The sequence below is a fragment of the Anolis sagrei genome, chromosome 5, assembly GCF_037176765.1.
Source record: "Anolis sagrei isolate rAnoSag1 chromosome 5, rAnoSag1.mat, whole genome shotgun sequence".
NCBI lineage: Eukaryota > Metazoa > Chordata > Lepidosauria > Squamata > Dactyloidae > Anolis > Anolis sagrei.
The window spans coordinates 168,991,087-169,004,038 of NC_090025.1; the positions used below are offsets into that span (position 1 = coordinate 168,991,087).

General features: G+C 39.5%; 1 protein-coding gene across 1 annotated transcript in view; it reads right to left on the reverse strand.

Annotated features, from left to right (window-relative positions):
* Positions 1 to 11,331, reverse strand: part of PWP1 (PWP1 homolog, endonuclein) — a 17,130-nt gene extending 5,799 nt beyond the window's left edge. Inside the window, exons 1-8 of the mRNA XM_060776942.2 lie at positions 11,080 to 11,331; positions 10,779 to 10,837; positions 6,767 to 6,942; positions 6,064 to 6,149; positions 4,870 to 4,966; positions 3,738 to 3,848; positions 1,941 to 2,065; positions 543 to 616 (exon numbers count right to left, since the gene is read on the reverse strand). Of these exons, the coding sequence (XP_060632925.2) occupies positions 543 to 616; positions 1,941 to 2,065; positions 3,738 to 3,848; positions 4,870 to 4,966; positions 6,064 to 6,149; positions 6,767 to 6,942; positions 10,779 to 10,837; positions 11,080 to 11,145 (794 nt within the window). The 5' untranslated portion in view covers positions 11,146 to 11,331. The remainder of the gene's footprint in view (positions 1 to 542; positions 617 to 1,940; positions 2,066 to 3,737; positions 3,849 to 4,869; positions 4,967 to 6,063; positions 6,150 to 6,766; positions 6,943 to 10,778; positions 10,838 to 11,079) is intronic.
* Positions 11,332 to 12,952: the final 1,621 nt, after the last annotated feature.

Below are 12,952 nucleotides of genomic sequence, written 5' to 3' on the forward strand. Positions count from 1 at the left end.
TAAAATGGAAAATGCCAATTAAATCCATTTCAGTTCCAAGCTGTTAACACTGCAAAAGTGGAAAGTCAAAGGGGAATAAATATTTCTGCAACTCACTGTAAAAGGGAGATTAGCATCGTAATATCTACCTGTCAGAGGCTTTGCCTATTTACTCGACTCCTAACCAGCCGCTAAAATTTCATCTTTTAAAATAGCAGCACCTTTTGAAATGCTCTCAGAAATCTGACATAATTATATAATAACTGTACAGTAATCATCAGTAATGGTGATTCCCAGTAGACCGCAAAACATTTGGATAAAATTTGAAAGAGTTTCTAAAGACACCCAAACAAAACTGAGTGAAGTTTTCAGGAGAATCTTATAGGAAATATGGTAATACAATCACCTGGTATAAAGGAACCAATATATAGTAAAAGGGCAGCAATAAGAATTTGAGGCCCACCTCTCCTACTCAAGAGTAAGCACCAGGGAGGCAAACACACAGCACTGGTACTGAAGCAACAACTCTTTCTACAAGATACTATTACATTATTTATTTGTACCTGAGTTGTTTATTCCATGAAAGGTCAAGAACGGCATCAGTGTGTCCTCCTTGGCTGCCTTCTTTCGATGCACCCTTCATAAAAAAATAACAAGTTTCCATATCTTGCCATATCTTCCACATATATAAAACATTAGCCATTGTATTTGATTTTTTAAATTAATTTTGATACATATTTTGATTTTTTTTAAAAAAAAAACCCAGACATGCAAAATATGTGAGGCATCACTGTGCTATAGCAGACCCCCAAAATGCAGTCATATGTCCTCATGGTTAGGGCTTTTATCTTATACTGGAAAGGTGTCCTCACATTCTTCTGAAGGATACCAACCCTACACTGTTCTGTATTGATAGGCACTGTTAGAAAGAAAAACAACTGGGCTCTGCTAACATAGTTATATTTTCTATTCTGATTGTAATGGATGCCTATTATGGATATACAGATAGGCAGTACATAATGTAAGATTTAACAGTATGAAATGCATTAAACCATTGCACAACTGTGAGTTCACAAACACCCATTCAGAGATGCTTAGAGCTCCTCAATCAATGAGATGCTGTTTCTAAATAGATAAATGGCTGAATTATACTGTTTAAGACAATAATATTTCTCTAAGTGTTAACCTATGGAGAATCCTGCTAGAGAGATATAAAGATTCTTATGAAAGAGTAACAACTTACTTGCTCTATTCTAGAATGCACTGCAAATATAATGGATGTATGATACTCATGTGTCATGTTGTGTAATGTGATGGAAGCAAAGTATCCAGAAATTAATATATTTGTGTTTTCTCTTAGGGAGACTGTATATGTTTGTGTATCTATGACTGCAAAGAACAGCCTAAAAGATTACTTACTAGAGAGCTTGCTCATTCTCCCATATAAATATCCTGAGATTCTAACATTTAAGAAGGCTTAAAGCAGAGTGTTGATATTAATTCTAAAAGTCTGCACTTTTTTTATTACTAAAATCACATATTGGATTTCTAGGATTTGTTTATTGGGCAAATGTCAAAGAAGCTTCAATCCCTTAGTCTAAAACAGTGGTTCCCAAGTGGTCAATAAGAACTAAAATATAGTTCGTGGCTTCAACATTACTACACCGTTCCAATGAGAGCGACTGGTCTCACAAAACCCTATTGTAGTGCCGAGGCTTATTAAATATGGTTTTCTGAGGGTGAGCAGATGGAAACTTCTGGATGGCATATGTTCTGTATCAGAAACTACAGCTGATGTGGTCTAAAAAGATAGGGGTATGGAACCATGTCTGAGTTAAAACAATTCTCCAATATGTAATTAAATATATAAGATAAATAGTATGATTGAACTTTTGAGATACAAGAAAAAGAGAGGGCTTCTATCTAGTCCTTGAACAATATTATGAAATACATGTAATTACCTTCTTTCCTTTCTTTTTCTTTGCTTTCTTGCTTCCAAGGGAAAAGACTGGTTCTAAACAGTCAACAATGTCAAGATCCCATACTTCAATCACAGGGCTCATTGTGCCCACTGCAATATAATTTCCTGAAGGAGAAATACATTACATTTAAAGTATTGTATTTCCATTATGTGTTTCACCCAAAAAGTCAATGTAGGTTTTTAACCTCCACATGGGAGTGGGAATTAGAACCCAGGTTTCCCTTAATTCCAATATAGATTTTGAAGTGTGTATATATGAAAGTGCATTCATTTATAGCTTTTTCAGAACAAAATGAAGTATGCAATTGTCAATTTGTGCAAGACAAAAGGAGTATCTTAATGGCTTGGTAGAAATAATATTTTGGAAAAGCAACATTATGCCAACAACAAACATGAAGACATTTACCATTCTACAAGTAATCTTATATAAAATATTAGGAAACTGGGCAAGGCAAGCAAGAAGTTGAATTTGGAACAGTTGCCCATCTGTACCTACAAAAAAAAAGCTCAAATGTTGATAATGCCATGGCCGTTTATAGAGAAGTTAAAGGCTTATCGAGGCAGGGTGGTCAGACAAATCCCACCGCTGCCACCACTATAAAGGAATTAGAGCATTCAGCCTGGGCAGGGTGGACACCACGATCACACTTCTGCCCTTCAATATAGCGTGGAACAAAGGCTGATCCTAAGTGACCGAATTACTTGGTAGTATTTGCCGCCACCACCTCAGAAATTACTGGCCTGAGGAACCAAAAGGGTGTGAATGTATTATAGGTAATGTGGGTTTGAGTTCTTGGTCTTCTATGGCTTCCTCCCTAGCCAACTGGGCTTTAAAAATGAGTTGACTGAATAAGTTTCTGAGAGAACAGATGGATTGAGGCATACAACAGTTGAAAGTTAACTAAGAAAGAGTTTATTTTAACTTTAGAATAACAACAACTCGTTGGAAATGAGTGGTACAGAAATCTTGATGCGATTGCTATAACTTGGTTGCTTGAACAGACAGTTCCCCTGACAGAATAGCTTTTACAGCTGTGAGTCCCTTTAACAAACTGTTCTACTATAAGACACAGTTTATCTTAGAGCACAGACTCCAGTCTGCCTCAGTCACTGGGCTATAAGGTATCTGTAAACCTCTCTTAAGTTTACTAAGACACAGCTCTCTTTTACTAGTCCTCTCAACGTAGTAAAACTCTAGCTTAATGTCTTCACCTTATTCCCAAACCTATAGGCTCACTAAAAGCTCTTCTTCTGTCAGTTCCCTGCTGTAACTTCCTATCTCAAAAAATCCACACTTCTCTCTCTCTAGTCTAAACCCTTCTCCTCTTCTGTCCAACAAGACAGCTGCTTTCCCTCTCTAAGCTGACTCCACCCCCGATTGCTACACCCAATCAGGAGTCAGCCTGACTCCTCCTCCTGCTCTCTTGAATACCAAGATGCCAGACACTGCTATGCAGGCTTCGGCCTAGCCGACTAAAAGGTAGATCTATCACACCGTGTGACTTGTGAAGGATTGTATGTTACAACAAAGATAGCTAAACAGAATTGGAGATAGGCTTTCACCTTAACAGCTAAGAGCTCTGCTGATTTTTTTCAATCCTTCCCCAAATTTAAGAAGTTACCGCCTGCGGAAGAACACTTCTCAGCCATATAAATCAAAAGAAATGACAAGTCAGACATAGCAAAAGAGAGAAGACAGTAGTGAGAAGATGTACCATTCTTGACTTAAAACCAGCAGGGGGAAATCATTAAAGTCCCCAATTTGTGTTTAACTCACCTCTAGAATCATCTGGGTTGGGATCAAAATTCAGCCATTCCACACTTAAAGGGTACGCAGATAAGATGAGATCATGATGGACATAAAAGGAGTCTTCTTCATGATTATAAACTGAAATAATTACGTTTTCCCACAATCAATAAAGTGATAGTGAACAAGTCAACAAAGCATGTATCTACCAATAAAATGTATGAAACAGAACACACATTCATAGAGTTGTAGGGTTGGAAGAGACCACAAGTGATATCCAGTTCAAGGAATTATTATTTATTATTTCCAACATTTCTACCCCATCCTTCTCAACTCCCAAAGGGAGACTCAGGGCAGCTTACAACGGCAGCAATTCGATGCCGGCAACATACAACACATTACATACAACATTATGCAAAAGATAAAACATTAGGTTAAAATAATTTGAAACATTATTGTTCATAATATAGCCGAATCAAACTCTGATTTAGCACATTCTCATATCTGCAGATTTACATTCTGCAAAATCCTATGGTAAGCTTCCATTAGAAGTTGACCACAAGTTGTGCTGAAGGATGTAGAGATTCCTAGAGAGGTGTTTTCTCGGGAGGGAAAATAGCATTTTTATAGTGTTTTTTCAGTTTGTGCAGGGCTTCTGCACCCTGAATTCCTGTGAAAGTGGAGGGCCTACTGTACATCTGCCCTGATACCCTTTGGGGAGATAGGTTAGCATACAAATAAATAATAATAATAATAATAATACATGAAAAGCAACATGAATAGCAGAGAATTATTATTAATACTAGTAATAGTATTTATATCTACATTTTTCTCTCTCAAAGGAGACTAAAAGCTGTTATTCCCCTATTAAAACTTAAGACAGCATTTACAACCAGGATGAAAGCCATGTGGTTCTCCAGATATTGCTGGATAACAACTCCCAGCTCTGCTCATCTTTCGCTCTGCTGCCTAGGGCTTCTGGGAATTGCATTTATGTATCACATAGTTGATTTTAATAAACATACACATACTTAAAACACAGGAAGAATTCAGATATGAAGGTAACTAGCTCTTGAAATTACGAACAAAAGAAACCATTTTTATATCATGAAAAAGCTGTCTTTTCTAGCATAGTATTAAAAAGACAATAGGTTTTACTCACCGTGAACCTCTAGAGTGCAATGGTCCTTATCAACTCTGCCGCATACAACAAGATTGTCACTGGGCTTAATCACAAAGTCCTCCAACTCATACTGCTCCTGAAAGAAAACAGGAGTAAGATTAAAGAGCTTCTAAAGCAGGCTTTAAACATTTTTATGGAGAAAACTCAGTAGTACTATAGTATTACTGTAGTCAGGGACAGCAAAATGTAATCAAAAGCTGTATGTGGCCACTGCTCCCCTGACAATAAAACTAATAGTGGCATCAAAACTGTGAATATTTATTGACAGAAGACTCTCAGCTAACTGGCACCCATGGGGATTGGTAGATGCCAGACAAAGGCAATTTCTGGTTTCTATAAGTTCCTATTAAAAACAGACCTAACTAATATTATGCCCCATATTGTTCCATACCATAAACTCTATATTGACTTGATATTAATATTGAAATACAGTAATTAAAAGCAAATAAAGACAAACTTAATGTCTTATAAAAACTGAATTTATTTTAATTTTTATTTAAAGTATTATTTCTTTGGCTTTTTTACCAGCTGCTTAAGAGTTCTAGTTACCTGAGAGTCGACTGCATATATCTCTATTTTGGCTTTCCTTCTGAGCTGTCTTGATTTCTCAATTTAATAGAAAAGACAGCTCTATTCTTTAAAAAAATAAATATATGAGAACGTCTAGTTGATTTACTTCAGTTCATTCGATCTACCACTAGACTAAGAGAGCCAAGAAAAACACAGTACACAAATTAAGCTGAGAAAACAGGCCCATCTCAAAAGACCCTTCATGAGGCTATAATTAAAAGTAAATGAAGACTGAGTGTCCTGCCAACCAAGCAACAGATGAAATCATTACTGCCTTCTAAACTATTAACAACATTGAATACATAAGGTCTTCAGTGTGAAACACTCAAAAACAAATTCTCCAGAAACTAAAAACTATAAAGATTAGAGACCACTGTAATAATTTAGTATGCAATCAAAAGAGTGAATAACCTAGTGTGAAAATATGCCTGCGTGTCAGTCATTTACTTCTTTAAAGTTTAAACTTGATTTCCCTCCCAACAAGCAACACAGAAAAGACTGGACATCATATGAACATACATTCACAAAGTGATTTCATCTTCAGTGAACATTTCAGCAATAGTTTCCTTTCTTAAATGAAAATAACCAAGCATTAGAACTCACTGTATCTTTTATAGTGACGTAAGGATCACTTTCATTGCTGCCATAAACTGTAAGGCCTGCTAGGGTCTCTCCAAGACTCTCAGCACCTACAAAAGAACAGTCATTGATTAAAGATTGCAGGTAGTTTGCTCAGTTGGTGAAAATTTCATAATGAAACCTAAAAGCAATTTCTTACAGTGAATTATTATTTAGCAAAATGCATCACCAAGCAGCCTTGCAATGTGATATTTGAGACTCCAGAGAAAACACAGAATGTTATTGAAGGCTTTCAATCCCCTAATCACTGGATTGTTTTGTGAGTTTTCCAAGCTGTATGGCCATGTTCCAGAAGCATTCTCTCCTGACATTTCACCCACATCTATGGCAGGCATCCTCAGAAGTTGTGAGGTCTGTTGGAACCTAGGCAAGTGAGGTTTCTATATCTGTGGAATCTCAAAGGTGGAAGAAAAAACTTTTGTCTGTTTGAGACAAGTGTGAATATTGCAACTGGCCATCTTAATTAGTACTTAATGAGCTTGCAGCTACAAAATCTGGCTGTTTCCTGCCTGGGGGTATCCTTTCTTGGGAGATGTTAGCTACCCTGATTGTTTTCACATATGCATATTCCAGTCCACTAAGAAAAGAAAACCCACAACCTTTCATAACAAGTTTCAGAGACTCAGATGGTGAATAGTATGGAAAAGATTAAGAAATTTAATGTTACCTGAAGTTTCCTCATCATAATTATCCAAGTCATATTCTGCTAATTCATCATCATTCAGCTTTTCAGACTCTTCAGGGTCTTCATCCTGGGAGGCAGAGGTAGCTATATCTGCAACATCCATGGCTTCTCCTGAAGCCTCTTCTTGTTCATCATCATCATCATCACTATTTCCTGTCCTTTAGGTAAGAATTGTTTTGAAATTACATTCATTACATTGGAACAAGTCAATGCCATAAAAGATCATTATGTGAACTATTGCCAAGTGCACAATTTCATATCATTACTAGGCCAGTAAGTCTGTAAACTTAATCATATTTAAGAGAGAGACAGTTCTATTGAACTCTGTGGGATGCACCCTCCAGTAAAGGATTCAGCCATAAATCTCACATTATTTAATGGAGGTTCACTCAGGTCACTGGTACTGAAGTGCACAGCATTACTAATGAGAACAACAAATGTCCTCCCAATCAGTGGCAAGATTTATACAAATAAGAATTTGGTTTAGCAATAACTTTCTCCATTAGTCTCTGCATCATCTAAAGCCGTAGATTCACTGTGATGCAATTATACATACGACGACAGAAATAAGTGCACTAAGAAATAAGTCAAATAAGAAATGTCAACTAAGGCCCCTTCAATACTGCCATATAATCTAGATTATCAAATCAGATAATCCACATTATATGCTTTGAACTGGATTATGAGTCTACAATGCCATATAATATAGTTCTAATCAGACAACTGGGAATTTATATGGCGGTGTAGATCCAGCCTAACTAAATACATATCGAATAGCAACTAACACTGTTTGGAATCTCTAGACCAACACTACTGGCAGGTATTTTCCTCTGCAGATCAAGGTGAAAAGAATTGTTTAGAATCTCATATAATATCTTTGATTCCAAAGCGATTCTATAAAGTACTATGTGGAGATAACAAAAAAACATGTAACAGAGGTAATAACACATTTTGAACCCAATATTATTGAATTTTATATGTTTCCATTCTTGTAAAAAACCATATCTACGAATAAACCACAAGATGTTTTTGTTGGAAATTACAACCTTCTTGAAGCCTCCTCTAATAATTTGTTTATCTATAGTCTTGTTGCTTACTTATTGTATGTGAGTTCTGAATATGCAGCTTTCTTTCCTTGCTCTATGTTTTTTCCTGAAAGGTTGTGGGAGGAGCTGCAGACCATGTGATCCACTATGAGACAAGAACAGATATCTTTAGACTTTGGGAGTGCTCGGATTGCAGACTTGCAAACAATTGCCTGCTGTTTATTGCAAGGGAGATGTTCTGACCGCATGGCACGGAAACTATCTCAAACGTAAGTGTAACTGACAGATAAGTTGTGAACCTGTGTATGCTGAACACATGAAGGTTGTGAGTAAACCAAATATGTGGGTTTTTTTTTTTAACCAAAGTCTACTTTATTTTCTCTCTTGCGTGCAAAATATAAAACAAGTTGTTTTATGGGAGAGTAGATATATACTTTTGGGAATGGAAAAACACTGCTGTTTTTTATGCACAGGCATATTTTTTGTTTCCTAACAGATCAAAGATAATATGTCCCCTTCGATGCATTGTTCAGTCTAACAACTGAAGCCAATTGATTTGCATAATTACATTTGGTTGTATACCACTAGAGAAGATTCTACTCAAACAATTTTTGGCTCTTCTCTAAAAGGTTATGATCTTTAAAAGGTCATGGTTTTCTAAAAGTTTTTCCTTTGCCCTCATATTTTTACACGTACATTTATTTACGATATTTCTACCCTGCCTTTCTCAAACCTGAAGATGACTTAAGGCAGCTTTACAACACAGGCAGCTATTCGATGTCATTAAAACAATGTAAAAAATACAGGAAGCATTTAAAACAGAATTATAAAATGCATACATTAAAATCTTTAAAAATATATAAAACCACTACCTTTACTATTAGCCTCATCGTCCAAAGACATTGTCTAAGCCGTTCTAGTATTTGATTTCACATAGTTCTGTGTTTGTCTATTGCACTAGGTTCCCAAAGGCTTGTTCAAAAAGCCATGCTTTCACTTTTCTGCAGAAGGTCAGGAGGGAAGGGGCTGATCTAATATCCCTAGAGAGGGAGTTCCACAGCCAAAGTGCCAACACTGAAAAGGCCACATCTCTTGTCCCCACCAGTTCCGCCTGCAAAGAAGGTGGGACCGAGAGCAGGGCCTCCCCAGATGATCTTAAACTTTGCTATGGTTCATAGGGAGAGATTCATTCCGACAGGTATGCTGGGCCGGAACCGTTTAGGGCAGTGTTTCTCAACCTGGGAATGCGGACCCCTGTGGGGGTCACCAAAGACCATCAGAAAACAGTATTCTGTTGGTCACAGGGGTTCTGTGTGGGAAACTTGGCTCAATTCTATTATTGGTGGTGTTCAGAATGCCCTTTGATTGTACATGAACTATAAATCCCAGTAACTACAACTCCAAAATGTCAAGGTCTATTTTCCACCAGTGTTCACTTCACATCAGGGCATACTGAGTACCCGTGCCAAGTTTGGTTCAGGTCCATCACTGTTTTGAGACCACAGTGATTTCTGGATGTTGGTGAACTGCAACTCCAAAACCCAAGGCCAATGCCCACCAAACCCTCCCAGTATTGTCTGTTGGTCATGGGACTTGTGTGTGCCAAATTTGGTTCAACTCCATCGTTGGTGGAGTTCAGAATGCTCTTTTATTGAAGGTTAACTATAAATCCCAGCAACTACAACTCTCAAATGACAAAATCAATCCCAACCCACCAGTATTCAAATTTGGGTGGGTATTTGTACCAAATTAGGCCCAGTGAATGAAAATACATCCTGCATATCAGATATTTACATTACGATTCATAACAGGAGCAAAATTACAGTTATGAAGTAGCAACAAAAATAATGTTATGGTTGAGGGTCACCATAACACAAGGAACTGCATTAGGAAGGTTGAGAAACACTGGTTTAGGGTATTATAAGCGTGTTTGGTGGGAACGAGGAACAGGGCCTTCTCTGTGGTAGCCCCCCGACTCTGGAACTCTCTCCCCAAGGACATCAGACAAGCCTCAACGTTGGCAGTCTTTAGGAGGAGCTTGAAGACCTGGCTGTTCCAGTGTGCCTTTCCAGAATAGGAAACTCCCAGCATCATGTCCCAAACGCACTTTATTAGAGATTTAAGATTGTCTGCACATCGCACCTACCATAAAATCCTTACATTTCTCCTGTCATGTCCAGCACTTTTAATTTTTTTCATTACATTTGGCCCGGCCCTTCGTTTTTAAATGTGTCATGATGTCATTGTTTTACTGTTTTACTCTTATTGCTTTAATGTTTATTGGTTTGGTTTTTCAGTTTTATTGTTGTATTTGTTATGCTGTTGTTTTATTGAGGGCCTTGGCCTTTGTAAGCCGCACCAAGTCCTTCGGGAGATGTTAGGTAAAGGTAGTCCCCTGACATTAAGTCCAGTCATGTCTGACTCTGGGGTGTGGTGCTCATCTCCATTTCTAAGCCGAAGAGCCAGCGTTGTCCATAGACACCTCCAAGGTCATGTGACCGGCATGACTGCATGGAGCACCGTTACCTTCCTGCCGGAGTGGTACCTATTGATCTACTCACATTTGCATGTTTTCGAACTGCTAGGTTGGCAGAAGCTAGGGCTGACAGCGGAAGATCACGCCGCTCCCTGGAATCGAACCTGCAACCTTTCGATCAACAAGCTCAGCAGCTCAGTGCTTTAACCCACTGCCCCACCGGGGGCTCCAGATGTTAGCGGGGTACAAATAAAGTTAATAATAATAATAGTCTAAAATCAGCACTTTGAATTGTGCTTGGTAGCAAACTGGAAATTTCTGTATTTCCTGACCGAATTCAGTTTGTTAGCAGCTGTGACAGAGAGAGATTGTCACCTAGCATTACGAACGTCTTTTGCAAACATGGTTTTGATACGACACAAGATTATTATTAACATTTTCATCATCATGTCCAATGATCATCAAGACTCACTGCAGTCTCTCCTTGGCTTCGGAGATCAAGCGCTTCAGTTCCTCCTTGTCGAGTTCGACCTGCAGTGTGGATGTAAAGAGATCAAATTTAAAAATGTATCATGTAAAGCAGGCATGGGCAAACCTGGGCCTTCCAGGTGTTTGGAACTACAACTCCCAGCATTCCTAACAGCCTCAGGCCCTTAAGCGGCTGAAGGGCAAAAGGAAAGGGCCTGAGGCTGTTAGGAATGCTGGGAGTTGTAGTTCCAAACACCTGGAAGGCCCAAGTTTGCCTACGTCAGGGTTTCCATTCCACCTCTCACCTTGTCCGGCCTCTCCTTGGCAACGCCTCGCGGGACCCAAGCCACGCAGGTCACTGGGCAACTCATCCCTCTGGTTGACGAAGGAAGGAAGGAAGGAAACGCAGCACTTTGGTGTGTAGCCTCCCCACAAACAGACACGTGGAAGTCTCTTCCGGAAAACTGCTTCTTCCAACTTCCGCCCTCACTGACGTTGTCATCGCTCTGGCCTGGATTGGTAGCGGCGTCGCGTGACGTCACCCGGCCTGCGCGCGCTCCCCACGCTGGAGAGGGAGGGAGGGAGGAGGCACGCTCGCTCCGCCCCCTTGTAGGCGGAGCGGAGAAGTGACGTGGTGATGTCACTGTACACAACTTCAGGCAAGTCGCTGCTCCAGGTGTTGTGGACTTCAACTCCCAGAAGCCTCAGCTGCTTTGGCTAATGATAAGGGATGCTGGGAGATGGAGTCCAAAACACATGGAAGACCACAGTTGGGAATCTAAGGCTGTATCTCAGGCATGGGCAAATTTTGACCCTCCATGTGTTTTTGGACTTCAAGTCCCACAATTCCTAACTTCTGGCAGTTGAAGTCCAAAACACCTGGAGGGCCCAAGTTTGCCCATGCTTGTTATTAATATAATATAATATAATATAATATTATGAGCAAACCACTGACCACCTGCTGCAACCCAATCTGGGCCCTGCTACATGCACATTGGAGGACCTTCTTGCAGCAACACCAGAGGCACTCCAAGTGGGCAGATACTGGTCAAAGGACATTTAATCAACTACCAAGCTTTCAAACTTTGTGTTTTGTCTGTCTGTTTGCTTGTTTTGTTTAAAAATGTAATACAACTGTCTGTTTGCTCCTGACACGAAATATAATATAATATAATATAATATAATATAATATAATATAATATAATATTATAATGTGTGGGGCTTGAGGAATGGAAGGCTGGGGGGAAAATTGCTGGAAGAAACATTAACAACCTTAGATATAAGTTCTTGTGGGTTTTTTCAGGCTATATGGCCATGTTCTAGATGCCTCTAGAACATATAGCCCGAAAAAACCCACAAGAACTTAGTGATTCCAGCCAGGAAAGCCTTCGACAATACATTGAACCTTAGATATGCAGATGACACCACTTTGATGGCCGAAAGTGAGGAGGAGCTGAGGAGCCTTCTAATCAACGTGAAAGAAGAAAGCGTAAAAGCTGGGTTGCAGTTAAACATAAAAAAATCCCAAGATTATGGCAACAAGAATGATTGACAACTGGGAAATAGAGGGAGAAAACGTGGAGGCCGTGACAGACTTTGTATTTCTAGGAGCAAAGATTACTGCAGATGCAGACTGCAGCCAGGAAATCAGGAGACCCTTACTTCTTGCAAGGAGAGCAATGTCCAGTCTCGATAAAATAGTAAAGAGTAGAGACATCAGACTGGCAACAAAGATCCGCCTAGTCAAAGCCATGGTATTCCCTGTAGTAACCTACGGATGTGAGACCTGGACCTTAGGGAAGGCTGAGCGAAGGAAGATCGATGCTTTTGAGCTGTGGTGTTGGAGGAAAGTTCTGAGAATGCCTTGGGCAGCGAGAAGATCCAACCAGTCCATACTTCAAGATATAAAGCCTGACTGCTCATTGGAGGGAAGAATAGTAGAGGCAAAGATGAAGTACTTTGGCCACATCATGAGGAGACAGCAAAGCCTGGAGAACACAATTATGCTGGGGAAGGTGGAAGGTAAAAGGAAGAGGGGCCGACCAAGGGCAAGATGGATGGATGGCATCCTTGAAGGGACTGGACTGACCTTGAAGGAGCTGGGGGTGGTGACGGCCGACAGGGAGCTCTGGCATGGGCTGGTCCATGAGGTCACGAAGAGTTGGAGACGACTGAACG